Raw genomic sequence first — 23,437 nt, 5'->3', positions numbered from 1 at the left:
TCCAGTTCCACAGGCAGATGACAGGCCTTACCATACACAAGCTGGTATGGAGAGGTCCCTATAGGAGTCTTGAATGCTATTCTGTAAGCCCACAGAGCATTGTCCAAGCTTCTTGCCCAATCCTTTCTACGGGTACTTACAGTCCATTCCAGGATTCTTTTTAATTCTCTATTAGAGACTTCAGCTTGCCCATTTGTCTGTGGATGATATGGAGTTTCCACCTTGTGGCTAATTCCATACCGAACCATAGCAGAGTAAAGCTGTTTGTTGCAGAAGTGAGTGCCCCTATCACTAATTAGTGCTCTAGGGACACCAAACCTGCTGAAGATATGTTTCTGGAGGAACTTCAGCACTGTCTTAGTATCATTAGTGGGTGTGGCAATGGCCTCTACCCATTTGGATACATAGTCGACTGCCACCAGAATATAAGTGTTTGAGTATGATAGTGGGAAAGGCCCCATGAAGTCAATACCCCATACATCAAACAACTCAATCTCCAATATCCCTTGCTGAGGCATGGCGTAACTGTGAGGCAGATTACCAGCTCTCTGGTAGCTGTCACAGTTACGCACAAACTCTCGGGAGTCTTTATAGAGAGTGGGCCAGTAGAAGCCACATTGGAGGACTTTTGTAGCTGTTCGCTCACCTCCGAAATGTCCTCCATATTGTGATCCATGACAATGCCATAGGATCTTCTGTGCTTTTTCTCTAGGCACACACCTACAGATTATTCCGTCTGCACAACTCTTAAAGAGATATGGTTCATCCCACAAGTAGTACTTTGTATCAGTGATTAATTTTTTCTTTTGTTGCCTGCTGCACTCTTTGGGTATGAACCTTGCAGCTTTATAGTTTGCAATGTCTGCAAACCATGGTGTTTCCTGAATGGCAAACAAATGCTCATCCAGAAAGGTTTCAGAGATCTCAATAGAGGGAAAGGACGCCCCTTCTACTGGTTCTATCTGGGACAAATGATCAGCCACTTGGTTCTCTATCCCTTTTCTGTCTCTTATTTCTATATCAAACTCTTGCAGAAGCAACATCCATCTTATGAGCCTGGGCTTTGAATCCTGCTTTGTGAGTAGATATTTAAGAGCAGCATGGTCAGTGTACACAATCACTTTTGATCCTACTAAGTATGATCTAAACTTGTCAATGGCATAAACCACTGCAAGAAATTCTTTTTCTGTTGTTGTGTAATTTTTCTGGGCATCATTTAAAACATGGCTAGCATAATAAATGACATGTAGAAGCTTGTTATTCCTCTGTCCCAGTACTGCACCAATGGCATGTTCACTGGCATCACACATTAGTTCAAATGGTAATGTCCAGTCTGGTGCAGAAATAACTGGTGCTGTGACCAGCTTAGCTTTCAGAGTCTCAAACGCTTTCAGACACTCTGTGTCAAACACAAATGGCATGTCAGCAGCTAGAAGATTGCTCAGGGGTTTTGCAATTTTTGAAAAATCTTTTATAAACTTCCTGTAGAATCCTACATGCCCCAGAAAGCTTCTGATTGCCTTAACATTAGCAGGTGGTGGTAATTTTTCAATTACTTCCATTTTAGCTTGATCCACCTCTATCCCCTTGTTTGAACTTTTATGCCCAAGGACAATTCCTTCAGTCACCATAAAGTGACATTTTTCCCAGTTTAAAACTAGGTTGGTCTCTTGGCATCTTTTCAGAACAAGTGCTAAATGGTCAAGGCAGGAGCTGAATGAGTCTCCAAATACTGAAAAGTCATCCATGAAGACTTCCAGGAATTTCTCTACCATATCAGAGAAGATAGAGAGCATGCACCTCTGAAAGGTTGCAGGTGCATTACACAGACCAAAAGGCATTCTTCTGTAAGCAAACACTCTAGAAGGACATGTGAATGCTGTTTTCTCTTGGTCCTGAGGGTCTACTGCAATTTGGTTATAACCTGAATAGCCATCCAAAAAGCAGTAGTATTCATGACCTGCTAGTCTCTCTAGCATCTGGTCTATGAATGGTAAAGGAAAATGATCATTTCTGGTGGTTGTATTGAGCCTTCTGTAGTCAATACACATGCGCCACCCTGTAACCATTCTTGTAGGAACCAGTTCATTCTTTTCATTATGAACCACTGTCATACCTCCCTTTTTGGGGACAACTTGAACAGGGCTCACCCAGGGGCTATCAGAAATATGATAAATAATCCCAGCCTCTAGTAACTTGGTGACCTCCTTCTGCACCACTTCCTTCATGGCTGGATTTAGCCGCCTCTGTGGTTGAACCACTGGCTTAGCATCATCCTCCAATAGGATTTTGTGCATGCATCTAGCTGGGCTTATGCCCTTAAGGTCATTTATGGACCACCCAAGAGCTGTCTTGTGTGTCCTTAGCACTTGAATTAGTGCTTCCTCTTCCAGTGGATTTAAAGCAAAGCTTATGATCACTGGAAAAGTGTCACCTTCTCCCAGAAATGCATATTTCAGGGATGGTGGTAATGGCTTGAGCTCAGGTTTAGGAGGTGTTTCCTCTTCCTGAGGAAGTTTCAGAAGTTCTTTCAATTCTTCTAAATCCTCCAAATCAGGCTGAACATCTTTAAAGATGTCTTCCAGCTCTAATTCGAGACTCTCAGCCATGTTGATCTCCTCTACCAAAGAGTCAATAAGATCAACTTTCATGCAATCTTTGGGTGTGTCTGGATGCTGCATGGCTTTGACAGCATTTAACTTGAACTCATCCTCATTGACCCTCAGGGTTACTTCCCCCTTTTGGACATCAATGAGAGTTCGTCCAGTTGCTAGGAAAGGTCTTCCTAGAATGAGAGTAGCACTCTTGTGCTCTTCCATTTCCAGCACCACAAAGTCAGTGGGAAAGGCGAATGGCCCAACCCTGACAATCATGTCTTCAATCACGCCTGATGGGTATTTAATGGAGCCATCAGCAAGTTGGAGACATATCCGGGTTGGTTTGACTTCTTCAGTTAAACCAAGCTTTCTGATAGTGGATGCAGGTATTAGATTGATGCTTGCTCCAAGATCACATAAAGCTGTCTTGGTGCAATTACCCTCTAGTGTGCATGGTATCAGAAAGCTCCCGGAATCCTTAAGCTTTTCTGGATGACTGCACTACATTCTTCAGTGAGGAGAACTCTTTCAGTTTCTCTCCAATCCTTCTTATGACTCAAGATCTCTTTCATGAACTTCGCATAAGAAGGTATTTGCTCAAGTGCCTCTGCAAACGGAATCTTTATTTCAAGAGTCCGAAGATAGTCTGCAAAGCGAGCAAATTGCTTATCCTACTCCTCTTTATGGAGTTTTTGAGGAGAAGGCATCTTGGCTTTGTATTCCTCAACCTTAGTTCCTGAAAGTTTACTTCCTACAGAGGTGGTTGGAGAGGCCTTTTTAGAGGAGTTGTTATCAGCACTTGTGTGTGTCTGATCCCTCACTGGCATTTAATTGCCAGAGTCAGAAGCTGGAGTGGCGTTGGACGCCAACTCCTTACCTGTTCCTGGCATTTGAACGCCAGAACTGAGCTTCTGTTGGGCGTTTGACGCCAAATCATTGCTTGTTTCTGGCGTTTAAACGCCAGAGTTATTCTTCTCTGGGCTCTTACTACCCTCAGAGGGATCGTGAATAGCAGTTTGTTCATTTTTTGGCTTCCTGCTGCCTTGAAGTGAGGTATTTAATGTTTTTCCACTTCTTAATTGAACTGCTTGGCATTCTTCTGTTATTTATTTTGATAACTACTGTTCTGTTTGCCTCAACTGTACTTCCATATTTATATTAGCCCTTCTTGTATCTTGTAATATTTCCTTGAATTCGGCCAGCTGTTTTGTTAGAAAATCTAATTGCTAATTAAATTCAGTAAGTTGTTCCGCAGGACTGAGTTCAGCAGTTACTATTTTAGCCTCTTCTTTCATGGAAGATTCACTGCTTAGGTACAGATGCTAATTTCTGGCAACTGTATCAATGAGCTCTTGAGCCTCTTCAATTGTCTTTCTCATGTGTATAGATCCACCAGCTGAGTGATCTCAAAATTGCATGCTTTGATGGGAGGTATATAGATGCTACTCCCATACGCAGCAGTAGTGGGGTTAGCATATGACCCCAGAGTCCTTCTGGACTGTTCATTTCCACTTAGGTCCATGATGGAGAAAGGGAGATGATGCGAATTGCAAATAATTTTTTTTTGAAAATCGAAATTAAAATAAAATAAAATAAAATAATTGAAAAATTGACTATAATTTCGAAAATATAAATAAAAGAAAATTGAAAACTAAATTAATTAATAAAAAAGATTTGAAAAAGATGTGGGTGAAGATTTTCGAAAGAAAAAAAATGAAGAGAGAGAAATTGGTTAGGAAGTTTTGAAAAAGATATGTCTTAAAATTAAAGATACTTGTGAGAAAATAAAATAAAATAAAATAAAATAAAAGATATGAAAAAGATTTGATTTTAAGATTTGAGATTAGAAAAGATAAGATAAGCTAGGTAAGAGAAGATAAGGAATTTAAATTAAAAAGTTTTGAAATTTGAATTTTGAAATTTGAATTTTGAAATTTGAATTTTGAATTTTGGAAGTTGAAATTTGAAATTTGAAATAAGATAAGTTGAGATTTTGAAAAAGATATGATTTTTTTTTTTGAAAAAAATTTGAATTTTGAAATTTTAAAACTAAGATAAGATAAAATAAAAAATTTTAAAATAAAATCTGAATTTTTAAAAGGAAAATTCGAAAAATCAATTAAAATAAAGGAAAAAGATATTTTTGAATTCAATGAAGAAAGAGAAAAACAATAAAAAGACACAAAACTTAAAATTTTTAGATCTAATGCTCCTTATTTTCGAAAATTTGGAGGAAAAACACCAAGGAACACCAAACTTAAAAATTTTAAGATCAAAACACAAGAAAGACTCAAGAACACCTTGAAGATTCACAAGAACACGAAGAACAAAAAGTCAAAGACTCAAAAGACTCAAGAACATAAAAAAAAGAACACCAAACTTAAAATTTTTAGAAAACCAAAAACTAATTTTCGAAAATTAAATAAGAACTAACAAGAAAACACCAAACTTAAAACTTGACACAAGATTTAATCAAAGAAAAATTATTTTTGAAAAAAAGTTTTAAAAAGGATATAGCCAATTACCAAGAACATAAGCACAACGCTCTAGCCAATTGATCTATAAATTTAAAGTGTTTTAACAAGGTATAATGTTTTTTTTTGAAAACTGATATTTTGAAAAAGCACAAGAAAAACAAGAAAAGACAGAGAACAAGAAAAACTAAAGATCAAACAAGGAAAATAGACAAGAACAACTTGAAGATTAAGAAAGAACAATGAACACTAATTCGAAAATTTAAAAGAAAATAAAAACATGCAATTGACACCAAATTTAAAATATGAAACTAAACTCAAACAGAAGACTAAATCATGAAGTTATTGGTTTTTAAAAATTTTTGAAAATAATTAAGAAAAAGGAAATAAGGATTCTAAAATTTTAACAAGAACAATAATAAAAGACTTTGACCCAAAAGACAAAATTTTCCTAATCTAAGCAACAAGATGAACCGTCAGTTGTTCAAACTCGAACAATCCCCAGCAACAGCGCCAAAAACTTGGTGCACGAATTGTGAATCACACTTTTCACAACTCGTACCACTAACCAGCAAGTGCACTGGGTCGTCCAAGTAATACCTTACGTGAGTAAGGGTCGAATCCCACGGAGATTGTTGGTTTGAAGCAATCTATTGTTATCTTGTAAATCTTAGTCAGGAGGTCAATTATATTTATCAGTTTGAATTGCGAAAAGTAAAAGAACATGGATTAAATACTTGTTCTGCAGTAATGGAGAATATGTTGGAGTTTTGGAGATGCTTTGTCTTCTGAATCTCTGCTTTCTCCCTGTCTTCTTCTTCACGCACGCAAGGTTCCTCCTATGGCAAGCTGTGTGTTGGTGGATCACCGTTGTCAATGGCTACCATCCGTCCTCTCAGTGAAAAAGCTCCAGGTGCGCTGTCACCGCACGGCTAATCATCTGTCGGTTCCCACTCATGCTGGAATAGGATCCATTGATCCTTTTGCGTCTGTCACTACGCCCAGCCCTTGTGAGTTTGAAGCTCGTCACAGTCATTCGATCCCTGAATCCTATTCGGAATACCACAGACAAGGTTTAGACTTTCCGGATTCTCATGAATTCTGCCAATGGATTCTAGCTTATACCACGAAGATTCTGATTAAGGAATCCAAGAGATGTTCATTCAATCTGAAGTAGAACGGAGGTGGTTGTCAGGTACACGTTCATGGATTGAGGAAGGTGATGAGTGTCACGGATCATCACCTTCTTCATAGTGAAGCGCGAATGAACATCTTAGATAGGAACAAGCGTGTTTGAATGGAAAACAGAAATAATTGCATTAATTCATCGAGACGCTGCAGAGCTCCTCACCCCCAACAATGGAGTTTAGAGACTCATGCCGTCAAAGAGTATATAATTCAGATCTAAAATATCATGAGGTGTAAAATAAATCTCTAAAAGTTGTTTAAATACTAAACTAGTAACCTAGGTTTACAGAAAATGAATAAACTAAGATAATTGGTGCAGAAATCCACTTCTGGGGCCCACTTGGTGTGTGCTGGGGCTGAGACTTAAGCTTCTCACGTGCCTAGGCTGTTTCTGGAGTTGAACGCTAGGTTGTAACCTGTTTCTGGCATTCAACTCCAATTTGTAACCTGTTTCTGGCGTTTGACGCCAGACTGCAACATGGAACTGGCGTTGAACGCCAGTTTACGTCATCGATTCTTGAGCAAAGTATAGACTATTATATATTTCTGGAAAGCTCTGGATGTCTACTTTCCAACGCAATTGAGAGCGCTCCATTTGGACTTCTGTAGCTCTAGAAAATTCATTTCGAGTGCAGGGAGGTCAGAATCCAACAGCATCTGCAGTCCTTTTTCAGCCTAAATCAGATTTTTGCTCAGCTCCCTCAATTTCAGCCAGAAAATACCTGAAATTATAGAAAAACACACAAACTCATAGTAAATTCCAGAAATGTGATTTTTATTTAAAAACTAATAAAAATATAATAAAAACTAACTAAATCATACTAAAAACATACTAAAAACAATGCCAAAAAGCGTATAAATTATCCGCTCATCAATCATCATGCCACTTACTCTGACTTTCTTTTTCCTACCTCACTGATTTCAAACTTCCTTACCTCTTTTTCATTCCTAACCTACTTTCTTTTCAAAACATCTCTTCTGGTTTTTCACTATTCTCTTTAACCTTCTGACCAAGGCATGATGATAATTTTTCCTAATTAACATGAATTCTAATACATTTTGGACTGTGAATTTTTCTTCTCGGACTTTTAACTCCTATACAATCCTTAATACACATTTACTTAACTCATTTTCATCATTCTACTGCTCCTTTGCCATTATGTGCTTCTTTTGTTATTTGCCTACTTGTTTTCCTGTTTTTATTATATCCTTGATTTCTGTTTTTCAGGATGTTTGACACCCAAAGAAAAGAAAAAGGAAAGGCAACAACTGGCAAACGAAAAAGAGGTGAATCCTCTATGTCCACCTGGAAATCATGCATGATGATTCCTGGAGGGAGAAACACTTCACCCCGCAGGAGAAGGCTGACCAGCTACTCCCTGCTACTGATCCCATCAAGTTTGCAAACAAATACTGCGAGTTAAAGTATCCGGTGTTTCCAACCTCCAGGAACCTGTACCTGGAGCGGACTCTGAAAATTCCAGAAGAACTCCAGCAATACACCTCTGATCAGATCAAACAAAGAGGCTGGTTCTTCCTGGAGAGAAACCTGACTGAGGTCAATGCATCTTGGGTAAGAGAGTTTTACTGCAATTACTTCAAAACTTCCCTAGATGCAGTGAACCTAAGAGGGAAGCAGATACTGGTCACTGAAGAGGCCATTGAGGATATTCTGAAGCTTCTGCCTAAATCTGATCAGCCAGATGGTTATCAAAAGGCTGAGGAGGACATGCGCTTCATGAAGTTTGACTGGGATGCCATCAAGGCAAGGATAGCCCTTGACCCGACTGTTCCATGGGTCATGGGTTAGAACACCACCATGCCTAAGGGAATCAAGCGGATTTACTTAAATGATGAGGCTCGGCTATGGCATCAGATCTTGAGCAACTTTGTTATGCCGAGTACCCATGAGACGGAGCTACCTGCCGCTATGATCACCCTCCTATGGTGTGTGATGGAGGGTAAGGACCTGTACCTACCACGCTTCATCCGGTACTACATGGCCAGGGTCTACGTCCGAGGCACTCTCCCCTTTCCATATCTGATTACACAGCTAGGCCGTCAAGCTGACGTGCCTTGGGAGGATGCTGATGAGAGGCCACCTGCTGCAGAATGCAAGAAGATTATCCCTCACAGCAGGAACTTTCTGGCTTTGGGCTACAGACCTCCATTCCTCATAGCTCCTGGTGAGACAGCCATACCGTCTGCTGGCCTCTCTTCCTCTACAGCTACCCCAGCTACCCCTGCTACCACCACTGCACCTCCACCTGCCTCAGAGCCGATTTATCACCTAGTACACCGCCTGTTTCATCAGCTAGACCAGATGGAGCACCGCAACCAGCACCGATATGAGAGATCTGAGCGTCGCAGCAAGCGACGCTATGAGCACCTAAAGCTGACGATACGATCTGGCGGTGACATCCCCTCCGAGCCCGACACGCCATCAGAGCCATCTGAGGAGGAGGCGGATGATCACGAGGCGGAGATCCATCCACAGAGAGAGGCTGCACAGGCAGGCACGGAGCAGGCTGCATCACAGCAGGAGGCCCCGCCTCAGATTCAGGCTGCAGACCCAGAGATCCCTATTCAGTCAGCACCTCCTTTGCAGCAGGCAGATCCTCAGACCACCACCACAGAGACTCCGGATGTCCATCCTTCCAGTGATGACACCCCTTCACACCCTGCTTGAGTGAGCATCATGGACGATGCTTCATTTTAAGTGTGGGGAGGTCGCCATCTCTGGCGTATTTTTTTTTGGTGAACCACTACAAACTCTTTTACTTTATTTTGCTACTTTTCTGTATTTTTCTTTTTATCTTTTATTTTCTTAGTATTTATACATTGCTATTTTCATGTATTTTTACTATATTTCTGCATGTTGCACTTTAGTTCATATTTTAGCCATTTAGTTTAGTTGCAATTCTAACTTATTAGTTATAGAAAATGTGGATTAATTAGTATAGTTTACCCTTTTTAGCATAAGATAACTTAGTTTAAATTGAAAATATAAAAAGGAAGTAAACTAGAGACTTTAACATAATAAAAACAATCCACACACCTTGTATATAGCATTACATGTTAGTTAGTTAACAACATTTCATCAAGGAGAAACACTAAAACTTTAAAGCCACCTTAAGATTTACATTGAGAATAATGGGAACTCTTAATTTTTACTTGCATGACATATATAACTGATCTATGATTTTTGAGTTGGAGAATACACAGCCTGTGAGTTTTGAGCTTAATTGTATGGTTACATTCAAACCATAATTTTTATTCCTGTGTGTTCTGCCCTTCTTTTTTTTATTCTGGTGTTCTTTACTTTGTTTTAATCTATATGTCCGATTATAGAATATAGATACATACCAAGAAAGTGATTGAGGCCATTGTTTGATTCTAGCTCACTTATCCCAAATTAACCTGCCTTTTACATCACCCTTGTTAGCCCCCTTGAGCCTTTAAATCCCCTCTTATTCTATAAACCACAATACTAGCCTTAAGCAGAAAAACAAAATAAAAATCCCATGTTGAATCCTGGGTTAGCTTAAGATAGAAAGTGTGTATTGTTTAAGTGTGGAAAACCTATTGGGAACATGGATGATAAAAACAAAGGGTAGAAAGTTAAAAAGAATAAAATAATTCAAAATAAAAATTTTGGGAAGCATGCTCATGTGAAATCAAAATAATTGAATTACCATGTGCATTAAAAAAAAATTTATTTGAATAAAGGGGATACAAAAAAATTCCCCAAATGCAAAATAAAGCAATGCACATGGGACAAAATTAAAACTAATGCATGAGCATGTAACATCAAAAGTGAGAAAATTTGGGTGAATAGGTAAAGAAATTCTTGCTTTACAAAGTATGTATGTTAGGTGAGATCTTAGACTAATCAAGGATTCACTTATTAGCTCACTTAGCCTTATACATATACCCTTAACTTTACCTTGACCCCATTACAACCTTAATTAAAGACCTCATGATTTTTGTATGCCTATATTCTATAATTGTTGATTGGTTAGATGAAGAACATAGTTATGGAAAGTAAGGATAAAAAGAAGAATAGAGTGATTAACCCAATAAACACTGAGTGACTAGAGAGTAAACACAAAACCCAGTGAGGGTTCAATAGCTCATCAACATATATCTCTGCTTAAATTGCTAATTGTCTTGCAAGTTTGTAAAATATTTTTCTTTCCCATCTCAATTGTAAAAGTGCTTTATCATTATCTAAGGTTTGGCTATACATATATGATTCCTTGAGAATGTAAATTAATTTAACTACATGTAAGCTTTATATACAAGTGAATAAAATTTAGAATTGCATGATTCATTTAGGTAGTTGCATTTAGAATAGATTGCATTGCATGAGATTCCACCACTTCAACCTTACCTTACTCTTTATCTTGGATTTAGCATGAAGACATGCTATTGTTTAAGTGTGGGGAGGTTGATAAACCCATATTTTATGATATATTTTGTGCCTAATTTAAGTGATTTATTCAATCCTTCACTCACTTATTCATGTTAATTGCATGGTTTTACTTTCCCTTCCTTATTATGTGATGTATGTGAAAAACATGTTTCCTATGCTTTAAAAGTAATTATTTTAATTACCCTTTATTTCCATTCGATGCCGTGATTCGTGTGTTGAGTAGTTTCAGATCTTCTAAGGCAGGAATGACTTAAAGGATGGAAAGGAAACATACAAAAATGGAAAGAAAGCATAAAACGGAGTTTTTGAAGAAACTGGCAGCTACGCGATCGCATGGACGACGCGGTCGTATGCCAGCGCGAAATGGCAGTGACGCGACCGCGTGATTGACGCGGACGCATGACTGAAGTGACCGCGTGATAAGGAAAACTCCAGATGATGCGACCGCGTGACCCACGCGGACGCGTGACAGAGGCCACGCACTAAAAATTACAGAAAACGCTCCCAGCGATTTCTGAAGCCCTTTTCGGCCCAAATCCAAGTTCAAAAGGCATAGATCAGAGGTTATGAAGTGGGGGAATGCATCCATTCAAGGGAGAATCTCCAATTAGTTACTTTTCATGAATTAGATGTAGTTTTTAGGGAGAGGTTCTCTCCTCTCTCTTTTAGGATTTAGAATTAGGATTTCTTTTGCTTTCAGGATTATCTCTTTTTATCAGGTTCAATATTCCTTTTTACTTATTTTCTCAATTTAATTTATGAATTCTTCTATGTTACAGATTATTCTTTGAATTAATGTTATTTGAGGTATTTCAGTTTATGATTGCTTTCTTTTATTTATATTACTGTTGCTTCCAATCTGAAGACATTTTTATTCAAGTAGATTTACTTTTTCCCTTTTGGTCTTGGTTAAGAAATCAGTAAGTCAGGAGTTATCAAACTCAACATGATTGATAATTGTTATCTTTGCTAATTGAATTGAACTTCAATAATCCCAATCTTTCCTTAGGGATTAACTAGGATTTGAAGATCAAACTAATTAGTCACTTGACCTTTCTTTGCTTTAAGTAAAGGCTAACTAAGTGAAATTAAGATTCAATCTTCATCATCATTGATAAGGATAACTAGGATAGGACTTCCGATTTCCCATACCTTGCCAAAAGTTTATTTTACAGTTATTTATTTATTTCACTTGCCATTTAAATTACTTGTTCCTCATCTTCAAAACCCCAATCTACAATCTTCATAACCAATAATAAGAATATACTTCCCTGTAGTTCCTTGAGAAGACGACCCGAGGTTTAAATACTTCGGTTATCAATTTTTAAGGGGTTTGTTACTTGTGACAACCAAAATATTTGTACGAAAGGATTTCTGTTGGTTTAGAAACTATATCTACAACGCGACTATTTTTATAAAATTCTTTACTAGCAAAAATCCCAATGTCAGTCAACTTTCTATAAATAAGAATGGAATTTGAAGAGATCACACACCTAGGAAAGGTCATAAATCAAAAGGGCCCAGATTAGACAAGTCAAATATAAAAACTCAGAAAAGAAAAGAAAAGACATGTTTCAAAGAGTTTTTCTTAGATACAAAGTAGCTAATGAAAGATGTTTTCCGTGCAACTTAAATTTTCCTTCCTTTTAATACAACAAATAGGGATAAGATTAAGAGCAAGAAACCATATTTAAGAGAAAGGGGGATTGGGAGAGGTAAAGAGAAATGAAAACGACATTAGAGATGAATTACCTTATCAAGAAAAAGATTCTCACCAAATGGGGTCTTCAATAGTGCCAATTGCAGCTCTTCCCTCAAATAACAAAAAGAGAAGTATTACTCGAAGCAATCTAACCACAAATTCAACATTGTTGAAAGAAAAAGTATAATAGTCAACAAAGATATTTCAACAAAAACTAAGAAACTACCAAACAATGCACAATATTGGCAGCAAAAAGGCATGCCATACAAAGTTTCTATTGTCAAATATTTTCATTGAAGCTTACCATACTATACACACAATCAATACAACTTCATGTTTAAATATAGATACATGTTTTATTGAGTAAATTAGCAAATTATATGTTGAAGTTATTCTATAAATAAAATTTAGTCCTTGAATTTCAGTTATTGTACTTATTAGTGCTGAATTCACAAGAATTATATTATTTTTCATATCAAAACACAAAAATTTACTTTGAGCATCCCACTAAGGCCAAGGTACGGCGGGCTTAAAAAGCACTTATAAAGAACCTATAAGATTTTCTACCGTGTTAAATGTAACTGGCAAAAACTTGATACAAAGGTGTAAAATTTCAAACTAATTCTTGACATCAATGGATTAAAATAACCTTCATTTTTGTGTTTTAAATTGTAAACATCATGCACAGTAGTCCTTAAATTTATAAAAGAGGGAAAAATTGCATTCATGTCCTTAAAGGATTTTGCTAAAAAGAATAAATTAGAATAGTGCACTTGTTTAATGAATAAAATATCGAGCAGACAAGTAGTTAAAAATGAATTTCCAAAAACAGAAAATTCTCATGAACAAACTTAAAAAATAGATCCAGACAATGCAGAAATTATTGCAAGTACCTTGTGAATAAGTTCATCATCAATAATTGAGCTATTCATCTTCTTGAAGAACTCATACAGCGCCTCAATTTCATTAACCGTAACTGAACAACCAAAAAAACAGAAAATCAATCATTTCTGGAAAGAAAAAAAATTTACATTTCCATAACAAACCAAGGTGAAAGGAATAAAACCGAATCGAATCAAAAAAATGAACATGGAGAATCCTTGCTCAACTATTACTAGTATTGTCTATTGTGTGTAAACCTGTAATACATATCTGGATAAGAATTCACAGTAAAGCATCTAGCCCAAGTCTCAGTTAGTTGTCTACTTTAGTTTTTCACAAAATGAAACAGATATAAATGAAAAAAGGTTAAGAACCCCTGATAAATTCCCATTTTGTGGTTTATCTTGTGTAGAATTTGGGGGGTTTTGTCAATGTTTTTCATACTTATTCATATAAAATGCATGGTTTTGTGTTTCCTTCCTAATTTTGCTTCATGGTTTAAAACATGCTTATTTAACCTTAAAAATGTTATATTTTAATCCTCATCTATTACCATTCGATGCCGTGATACGTTTGTTAAGTGATTTCAGAGTTTATAGGGTAGGAATGGCCTAGAAGATGGAAAGGAAGCATGAACAAGTGGAAGGAACATGACGATTGGAGCTTTGGAAAACTGGAAGCGACGCGCACGCGCGGCCGATGCGCACGCGTGGATGCATGTGGCTGAAACTGGCACGCAAGAGCTGGCGCATTCGCGTGGTTTGGCAAAATCCAACCGACGCGTACGCATGCCTGACGCGTATGCGTGGCTTGCAGAATTCAGATGACGCGCACGCGTGACGCTCAGCACGTAACTTCATTAATGCAATTGTGGCTGGCGATTTCTAGGAGACTCCAGGCCCAAATCCAAGCTGATTCTGCATGGAAAAGACCCAAGAAACAAAGGGGAAAAGGGGGAATCAATCATTTTACACAAGACACATAGTTTTAGCGAGTTTTTGGGTTCTTGTATTCTAGAGAGAGAAACTCTTACTTCTCTCTAGATCTAGTTTGTTTTGATTTCCCTTTGTTGAATTTCTAAATTGGATTTTGTTGATTTTAGCTTCAATTACTTAATTTGAGTTCTCTAGTTATAATTTTGTTTAGATCTAGTGTTGAATTTGAATTCTCTTGTTATTTCTCTTTTCTTCTCATTTTATGAACTTTGTGGATCTTGAATTTCTATTAGTACATTAATATCTTCCATGATTGATAGTGTTATTCTAGTTGTTTTCTATTAATAATTGTTAGTGGGTATTTGTAATTTCCAATTAGTTTGCAATTTGAATATGTCTTTTGTTAATGCATACCATGTATTTGATGAAATATTTCCTTTGATTATGGAGTAGTTTTCCTTATTCTTGGCCTAGGCTAAGGGGATTGGGTTAACTTGAGTCATTGGGTCTAATTGATTTGGAAATTTGAGAACCCTAGTGGTCAAATTGATACCCATTGACACTAATCAACTACTAAGCTAATTAATAGTTGGATTAGGACTTATGAGTTGAGATTGGTCAAACCATTTGACGTACCTTAAGCGTTGAAGTAGAAGTTGTACATACTTCGAGCATAGAGGTAGACTTAATGAGCTTGGTTCCTCATACATTACAACAAAACAGCACAGCGGCAGCGGTTATTTTGGGAGGTTGCGGCGGTTATAACCACCGCTAGAATTAGCTCCCGGCGGTGAGCAAAATGCGGTCAAGTCAACCATCGGCATAGCATCAGCGGCGGTTTTGAAGAACCGCTGGAATAATCGCCGCCAGAGTCACTCGGTGAATCGCGGCGGTTTAAAACCGCCATTATGCGCCAAAATAATATGAACATTGCATTTCAAAATATAATATGTATTTAATAAGTCTTATATAATCATAAATCCAACACAATCAGTGTTTAACACCTATATTTACATATCAAATTAAATTCAAATAACGCAATCCTAAAATTGAATTAGAAAAGAATTTCGCTACTAATATTTAACTAAGCTAAAAGCTTAAAATAAAGAGCTACTTTGATAATAAAAGTCTTGAGTCACTTCAATCATAAAATTCTACAACTGCTTCATGGAATAGTAGAAGGTGGCCTTGTCTCTATTGGAGAGTCTGCAACCTAGGATTGAAAATAAATAAAAATATGTTAGAATAAAAAGAAAGACCATTGAATAATTTAAGTCTAACATAAAAAGGCATAAGGCATCTACACAAATTAAGAAAATGAACAACAATAACTAAATCATTATTTTACTAAATCATGCACAATGAAAGATTTAGGAAAAAAAAACCTATATATAAGACTTACCTCATTATTCGTAGCTGTAGGAAAGTCATGTGGCACTTTTCCACCCATACAATGATTAATGAAATATGTCACCTGGGCTTGTAATAAAGAAATTGTTACTTTATTCTCTTGTAATTCTACTTCCATAGAGCGAACTTTAGCCATATCAAAGTCATGATTACATAAAGAAGATACCCCTCGGAAACTATTAGAAGATTTCATGACTTGGGATGGACAAACACCAAATCCTACACCTCTAACACGACCCGGGTGTTCTTTTCTAAATAACTTGACATATGCATCATCAGTAGAACTCTCATTAGCTTGAAGCAAAGTTAATTGTTCCTATGATAAGAATTTGAGAAATGCATTATCATTAGAATAATCTCCATTATCATTAACAAACAAAGCCAAAATAAAGTGAAAGTACTTACACTTTTCTCTCTAGCCTCATCATTAATAAAAGATCCATCCTTCTTCTTATGACTAATTGGATACATTTCAGCTTTAGTAAAAACTCTCTTGTTTGCAGTTTTCTATCAATTCAATAAATGAAAATTCAATTTCAACGCATATAAAAATTAAATAACATATTATTATCCTAATAAGGACTCAATCACAAACCAACTCGTGTTTCTTCCTAGCAATCGTCTTGGATCCGAGTGTATGAGGAATTGTTTGTTTTTCTCGATTACTTGCATTTTTCTCACACATTTTCTACACATACAAATTCAATTAGTAACTTGTCAATATAAAATGAAATATAGAATGTGTGCTCATACAATTACCTGAGTTTTGGACTTTAATCTATAATCAATAAAAGTTGCTCATTGCTCCAAGCTGACTCCAAATCCTTTTGGTAACGCTGCTATATTTTGCTCTCTAGTAAGATTTCAATTATAATTGTCATTAAACAATTTGCATCTATCATCTTTTCACTTCCTTCCAAGATTTTGTAGTATGTACTTTTTTTGCTGTCCATCATCAACTTTAAAGAATCTCTACATAGTATAAACATAAAAATAATTAACCTGAATAATTGTAACATAGTCTTACATGTAAAATTATTTAAACCTATTAATAACTAAAATTAGAACATAATTCACAAAAATGTTCACAGAGTCATGCTATGCACAAAATGTAATTTACAACTAAAATAATAGCATAATATGGCCATAAGAGGCATGCAGCATAAGAAAATAATTATGGCACCAAGGAATGCTGAGAAATATAGACCAAATATCAATCACCCCTGTACAATACATATTTATTAGTGTGAGCTATGTAATATTTCTATAAGACAACTCAAAAAAAAAATTAGCGCTTCTTTGATTTGCAGTTTTATTTTCAGTTTTTAATTTTAGTTCTTGTTTTTCCAAAATTTTAAATGTTAGTCCAAATAAAAGATACCGGTTTAAATATAAATATTAGAACACCTCGTTGGATGCACTAAAGTCTAACATTATGCATAAACAAAAAAAAAACTCTTTTTACTTTTTATCTTCTACATAATTTTATGATTTCCATATCTTATTTGCTCCTGTTAGAGTGCACCAATGTCAATCAAACTTAAGGGGTTCTTTTTAATTGTACACAGAATAATTAAACTTGTTTAAATATCTATATATTAAAATACTATTTTACTAATTAGAAAAAGAAAAGAAATACATGATAAAGACTGAAATTTCCAGCAACAGCTCCCAAAAACAAGCCTAAAAGTCCACCAGATTCACCAATCGGTTGGCCATACTCATTCCAATGCACAATAATTCTAGTCTCACGAGACAGCACCCACACATCTTTCAACCTTAAGTGACCTTCCTTAATCATTCCATTTGCATCTATCAAATTATTCAAGTCGTATACTATACATTATTATACTTCATTCCTTGTAGAAATTTAAATATACAGTACTATAATTGAACTAAATTTAATAACATACCTTCCAAATCAACTGTCCAGTACTTATTGGACTTTTTTCCTTGTACATCTAACTGAACATGTGGAACTTCTGAACCAGTAGATAAAGTAGGTGCAGGCTCTATGGATTCAGAGGACTCATTTTGATCAACGGGTGGTGAATCATTAAACTCATGAGTAGATGTATTCTCACGTGAAGAAACAGTCTTTCTCTTAGTCATTTCTACAACGTATCAAGAGATATTAAGATTAATATACCAATAATATAATGAAACTGAAATAATAGTACTTAATTTAATCAACTAACAACCAACGAAACAAAAAACTACTACATCAAACTATCAAGTATATGTAATAAAACATAAAATTATGAAAGAAAACAATACATAACACTCTATGACTTGCAATTAAAGACTTACATTATTCTAAACTTTCTTCGTCTATAATTGATCTTGCTAATGGTACATGTGAAATGTTATCTGGAAAAAATTGTCCCAAATCTTGTAATGGATAACCCACATTGTCATAAATTATGCCTTCATCCTCATTGCCCATATCATATAAGTCTCTTGGATTTACTTGAATTGGTATGCTCCAACCTTTTTCTTTCTCATCCTCAACATAATAAATCATTTGAGCTTTGTTAGCCTTAATATATGGCTCATCATCCTCATGTTCACCGGTATGTATCAATCTACTAAAGTTGATAGAGGTAAAACCTAACTTGTCTACTTTCATGGCCATTGGGTTTGTGGTATTAGCCCATTCACATTTAAACAAGGTTACAAAGAATATACCATCATAATTAAGTTCAATGATGTCAACTAACTTTCCATAATAAGGAACTGCTCCAAACCTTATGTTGGGATCACTATTGCGGGAGTAGCTTCTTGTTCCAAATGTCCCAAAAATACCACTGTTTTGAGTTTTTAAACATTTTTCACGTTCTACAGTCCTAAACTTGTATCATTGACATTATATGCAGAAAATCTTCTTGCTTGGTCAATCGACCCTTTGGCAAGACTAAAAAATACCATTCTCTTAGATTCTTCAATTTTATCAAGATTTCAAACAATCTAAGAAAGCATGACGAATTTTTTATCAACTTCATATGATGGAAATTGACTTAAAAATAACTTTAAAGAGAAAGAATTTGACTCACACGGGTAGAGAACCAACTTGCAAACTCTCTATGAACTTTCTTGTCTATCTCTGATGTATTTCTTGTACGACTTCTTAATTACTTTTGTACAATATTTCTAAACTCCCTATAGATGTCTTAATATTAGGATTAAAGGTCATTAAAAAAATCTTACTTATATGAATTAGAACATGCTGAAATACTCACTGGAGATAGTTGTCAACTATGGAGCAATTAGTTAACACATGTCTATGAGCTTGTAACTTCTCGGTGGCTGTTAAAGTGAAATATGAGGAAACACCAAGTGGTTTACCTACTTTAGGAAACAAAGTATCTAACCAAGGATTTGATTCTTCATGGGTTGGTTCATCATCAACTCTGCGAGGTCGATTCCATCTAGTCTCAATGTTCTCTAAATATCTGGAGCAAAATGTAAGAATTTTTTCCATTAAGTATCCTTGCGCTATGGATCCTTCTGGTTGTGCTTTGTTACGTACATATGACTTCAAGTGTCCTAAATACCTATCCAGGAATGAAGATTAAATACTATCCAACAAAGTTATAAATAACGATCTAAGCTAATAATTTTACCTCTCAATAGGGTACATCCATCTATAATGGACAGGGCCTCCAAGTTTAGCTTCTTCTACAAGGTGCACCATCAAGTGAACCATAACTGTGAAGAATGAAGGAGGGAATAATATTTCCATATGGCATAATGTGAGGACAATTTGATCTTGCAACTTTTCCAAACAGGGGGCACTTAACGATTTATCACATAATTGCCTAAAGAATGAACACATCTCAATAAGCACTGCAGAGACCTCATCAGGCAGACCTGTTTGCATGGCTAACGGTAATAATTGCTCCATAAGTATATGACAATAATGACTTTTTAGCATCCCACTCAACTTAAGAGACTCTAGGTCAATGCACCTTGATATGTTGCTTGCATAACCATCAGGAACAGTGACGTTTTTCAAAGTTGTCAAGAATCTCTTCTTACCCAAATTGTTCAGAGTATAAATAGCTGGTGGACACTTTCCATTTTCCCTTGGCCACAGATCAAGCTTGATACCCATTTCTTGAAGGTCTCTTTGAGCATTTATGTGATCTTTTGCCTTCGAACTATCATTTAACAAAGTATATAGTACATTGTCATATACATTTTTCTCAATATGTATCATATCGAGATTGTGACGCAGCGAATTAGACTTCCAATATGGCAACTCAAAAAATACTCTTCTTTTTCCATTGTTGAGTATCACCTCCTTCAACATTTCCACCAGTGCATAATCTTTTACCACTTCTTCGTATTTCTTCTCTTCGGCTAAAGGTGACATTAATATTCTCAACTTGTGAAAGTATTTCACTGCCAAATAATGTTCTTGGTGGAAGCCTTGTTTCTTGTCTTCCATTAAATTGCAGGGTGTTTAATCTAAACTTGTGTCTCTAATCCAGAAAGCGACGATGACCCATAAAATAATAATTTTTGCTGTGATTGAGACGATGAGGGATGTTATCGAAATTGCAAGATGGGCAAGCAAGTCCTGTGTATGTATTCCACCCAGAAAGAGTCCCTAACCCAGGAAAGTCACTAATTGTCCACAATAAAGCTGCGTGCAACTTAAACACTTCTTGTGTTAAAGCATCATATGCATCGCAACCCTCAACCCATAACTCCTTTAACTCTTTTATTAGACGTTGCAAATAAACATCTATGTTATTTCCTGGCATTTTCTTGCCAGGAATGATCATTGAAATTATGAATGATGTCGATTTCATACACGTCCATGGAGGAGTATTATACGAAATGAGAATGACAGGCCAAATACTATGATTTGCACTTAAAGTTGCATGTGGATTGAAGCCATCGGTAGCTAATGTAAGACGCACATTTCGTGGTTCGGATGTAAAATTGGAGTGCTCCAAATCAAACCTTTTCCAGGCCTCAGAGTCTCTTGGATGTCTCATTGAGTTATCCTTATTCTCAGCTGTAGCATGCCATCGCATATCAGCAGCAGTCTTTGACGAGTAGAACAATCTTTTCAATCGAGATTTTAAAGGAAAGTAACGAAGAACTTTTGTCGGATGCTTCTTCTTTTTGTTACCAATAATACTTGATGCCTCAGCTGGACCTTTTTTCTTATATGTCTTCCATCTAGACCTATTACAGACCTTACATGTCTCCATGTTCTCATCTTCGCCCCAATACAACATACAATTGTTTGGGCAAGCATGTATCTTCGTGCAATCCAAACTGAGTTTAGAAATGATCTTTTTTTCCTCATAAAAAGAACTTGGAATCCTCGCGTATTTGAATGCGTCACTCAATAGTTCTAAAATCATCTTCATAGACTTGCCGGTCATACCACAGAGGGATTTGATATGGAACAACTTCAATAGAAAAGATAACTTCGAGTATCTTGTACACCCTTCATATAACGGCTCTTCTCCATCCTTAAGTAGCTCGCTAAACCCTTTCGCTTCAAGAGTTTCATGAGATTCACTAGGCATCAATCTTTGAGCACCACCATCAAGGACTTCATTTGCTATTATGGATGTTCCATTTCTGATGTTCCCACCAACTCCTAGACCTTCACTAATCAAGTTTCGAATTGAATCACTTTCGACCATAGGATTCTGCTCGTCGGCCATAGAATTTTGTTGTACATCCGAAAAAATACTACTTGAGACGTTGCTAGTTTCTCCTATCGAGCGCTCTCCATGATGAAACCAAAATGTATATCCTATTGGGAATTGTGTACAAATCAAATGATCATACACCTCGTCCCTTGTTAGCCACTTCTTAAAAGCACATGCATTACATGGATATATGATTGTTCCATCGGCAGAATGATGTGCAAAAGCAAACTCAATAAATCTTGAGACACCTTGTGCATACTCAAGAGAATTTCGTGGTCTCTTAATCCACGATTTATCCAGAACTTCCATAGCTTTAAAGTAATTTGTTCTGGTTTAAAGCCATGTGCACTATTTAGTAACAACTATGTAAATATATATTTTTTAAAAATACTAATCTACCAACCATAGGAAAAGAGATGTTACTTACTTGTTTTTCAAAAAGAATCAGCAAATAAGTAAAATGGAATAGGTAGGTATGTTACTTCCAAACAAAACAGCCTTCACTGCGAAAGAAAAATAATAAAATAAGAATTAGAAATAGAATCAGAAAAATGAATTAACATGGATGAAAGATAGTAGCTATGTAGGTTGGCAAAACCCACAAGAGGTTGGATTGTTATCCTCCCAAACGCACATCAAAAATACAATTCCAAAAACCAGCTCAAATCATAGTTTTCCCCTGCCCCCTCCCCCTCTCGTAAAATAATAAAATTTGGATGTCATTGCATGCATTTACCGCACCTACGGGTTGGAATAAATATTCTTGTACACAGCACCAATTTCAGACATAAAACGCAGTAGTTTCAGATGCAGTTGCATTTGCAGTTTCACAAAGAAAGTAAGAGAGAGATGGTACTACTCTTAAGTCTTAACTGTTAATGCCTCATCACTATTTATTGTACATTCTCCATTCTTTCAATTCCAAAAAAAAAGTTCATAATTAGTTAGCTAGCTATGCACTCAAAACTAGACAATTTAACTTCAAGACCATCTAAACAACAAAATAAATATCTCTATAGCAAATGCATGAAAATATGATCAGAATAAACGCACGTCCGATGTTGTTTACGGCAAGTAAAACTAAATAATCGCATACCACGGAGAACACACTAATGAATGATTATGTAAATTAATTTATGATCTAGAGTTTTTATGCAAGTTGACTAATTTTTACGATCCATTACCAGGCTATCTGTCATGTTTAGAAGTTAGGTACTCATTCGGATTTACCTTTAATTAAGTACTAATTATATTCAAAACTAGTCTGAAGTCCTTATTCAACCGTATAAGAAGTAATTTTACTCATTGAGCTCTCATTCATGAAAAGTCCTAATGTAAAAGTCTACAAAAATGTCAATGATAACACTACGTGTGACTTTTAAATAGACACAAATCTATTGCACAAAATAGCCCAAAGCATGCTTCAACTATTGAATTCCTGATCTACTTCTTTCTTCCGAGAAATGCCCTTGATATCTTTGTTTCTCAATTAAGTACCACTCATCTTCAATTTAATACTAATAAAATAATAAGTGAATCAATCTTAAAAATAAAAAATACTATTTCTCTTTTATTTCTAGTATTCTCTAGCTAAATCTTTAATTTTTCCCTAACAAATATAATAATAAATAAAAAATAATTTAACTAATATATACTTTAAAAACACTTGATAAAATTACTAATTAAAACAGTTTATAAAAAAAACAACAGGGTAATCCCCATCACCAACCAACTTTGATGAGTATGTCTCTATTAAACTTCACAGTTAGCATAAACTAATTGTTTTAGTCATATTCGCTATATAAAGTTGAATGGTCTATGCTTCAATAGACTAATGCTTATTGTTCTCTGCATAGAGTCTCTGCATCATATGATCTATTGAAGCATATAGTAAAATGTCAATAAAAAATGTGCAGAACAGAGAACATGGAAGAGAAGTAGTGGATAGGAAATTAGCTATTTTAAGTTTATGTAAAGAACTAATTTCATCCATCTTATTTGAGTATTCATGAACTATTTTAGTTTATAAAAGTTTGTAAAAGCTAAATAATTCACATATGTATATATAAAGAGGCACAAAACTAACAAATAACTGTATAATGAATCAAGCCTTTTGGACCTCTAAATTTGTGTGCA

General features: G+C 35.8%; 3 protein-coding genes and 1 long non-coding RNA gene across 4 annotated transcripts in view; all 4 read right to left on the bottom strand.

The window, feature by feature from the left end:
* LOC110266487 overlaps positions 1–12,960 on the bottom strand; it is a 23,752-nt gene extending 10,792 nt beyond the window's left edge. The window contains exon 1 of the long non-coding RNA XR_002353892.1: positions 12,447–12,960. This is a non-coding gene — a long non-coding RNA (uncharacterized LOC110266487). The remainder of the gene's footprint in view (positions 1–12,446) is intronic.
* On the bottom strand, positions 15,132–23,035 carry LOC107615848. Its single transcript, XM_021111983.1, has 9 exons — positions 21,729–23,035; positions 17,537–17,737; positions 17,263–17,435; positions 16,561–16,595; positions 16,383–16,401; positions 16,219–16,311; positions 16,029–16,130; positions 15,616–15,939; positions 15,132–15,426 (listed from the first exon to the last, which is right to left on the bottom strand). The coding sequence occupies exons 2-9, from the start codon at positions 17,733–17,735 to the stop codon at positions 15,379–15,381; spliced, it is 993 nt and encodes a 330-aa protein (XP_020967642.1). The 5' UTR covers positions 17,736–17,737; positions 21,729–23,035; the 3' UTR covers positions 15,132–15,378.
* On the bottom strand, positions 18,677–19,356 carry LOC110267222. The gene is made up of 3 exons (XM_021112403.1): positions 19,247–19,356; positions 18,863–19,177; positions 18,677–18,782 (listed from the first exon to the last, which is right to left on the bottom strand). The coding sequence occupies exons 1-3, from the start codon at positions 19,327–19,329 to the stop codon at positions 18,755–18,757; spliced, it is 426 nt and encodes a 141-aa protein (XP_020968062.1). The 5' UTR covers positions 19,330–19,356; the 3' UTR covers positions 18,677–18,754.
* On the bottom strand, positions 20,108–21,610 carry LOC110266917. Its single transcript, XM_021111982.1, has one exon. It carries the CDS (start codon positions 21,608–21,610, stop codon positions 20,108–20,110), a length of 1,503 nt encoding a protein of 500 aa, XP_020967641.1.

The sequence above is a fragment of the Arachis ipaensis genome, chromosome B09 (assembly GCF_000816755.2).
Source record: "Arachis ipaensis cultivar K30076 chromosome B09, Araip1.1, whole genome shotgun sequence".
Taxonomy (NCBI): Eukaryota; Viridiplantae; Streptophyta; class Magnoliopsida; order Fabales; family Fabaceae; genus Arachis; species Arachis ipaensis.
This window is presented reverse-complemented; position numbering and strand designations above follow the sequence as displayed.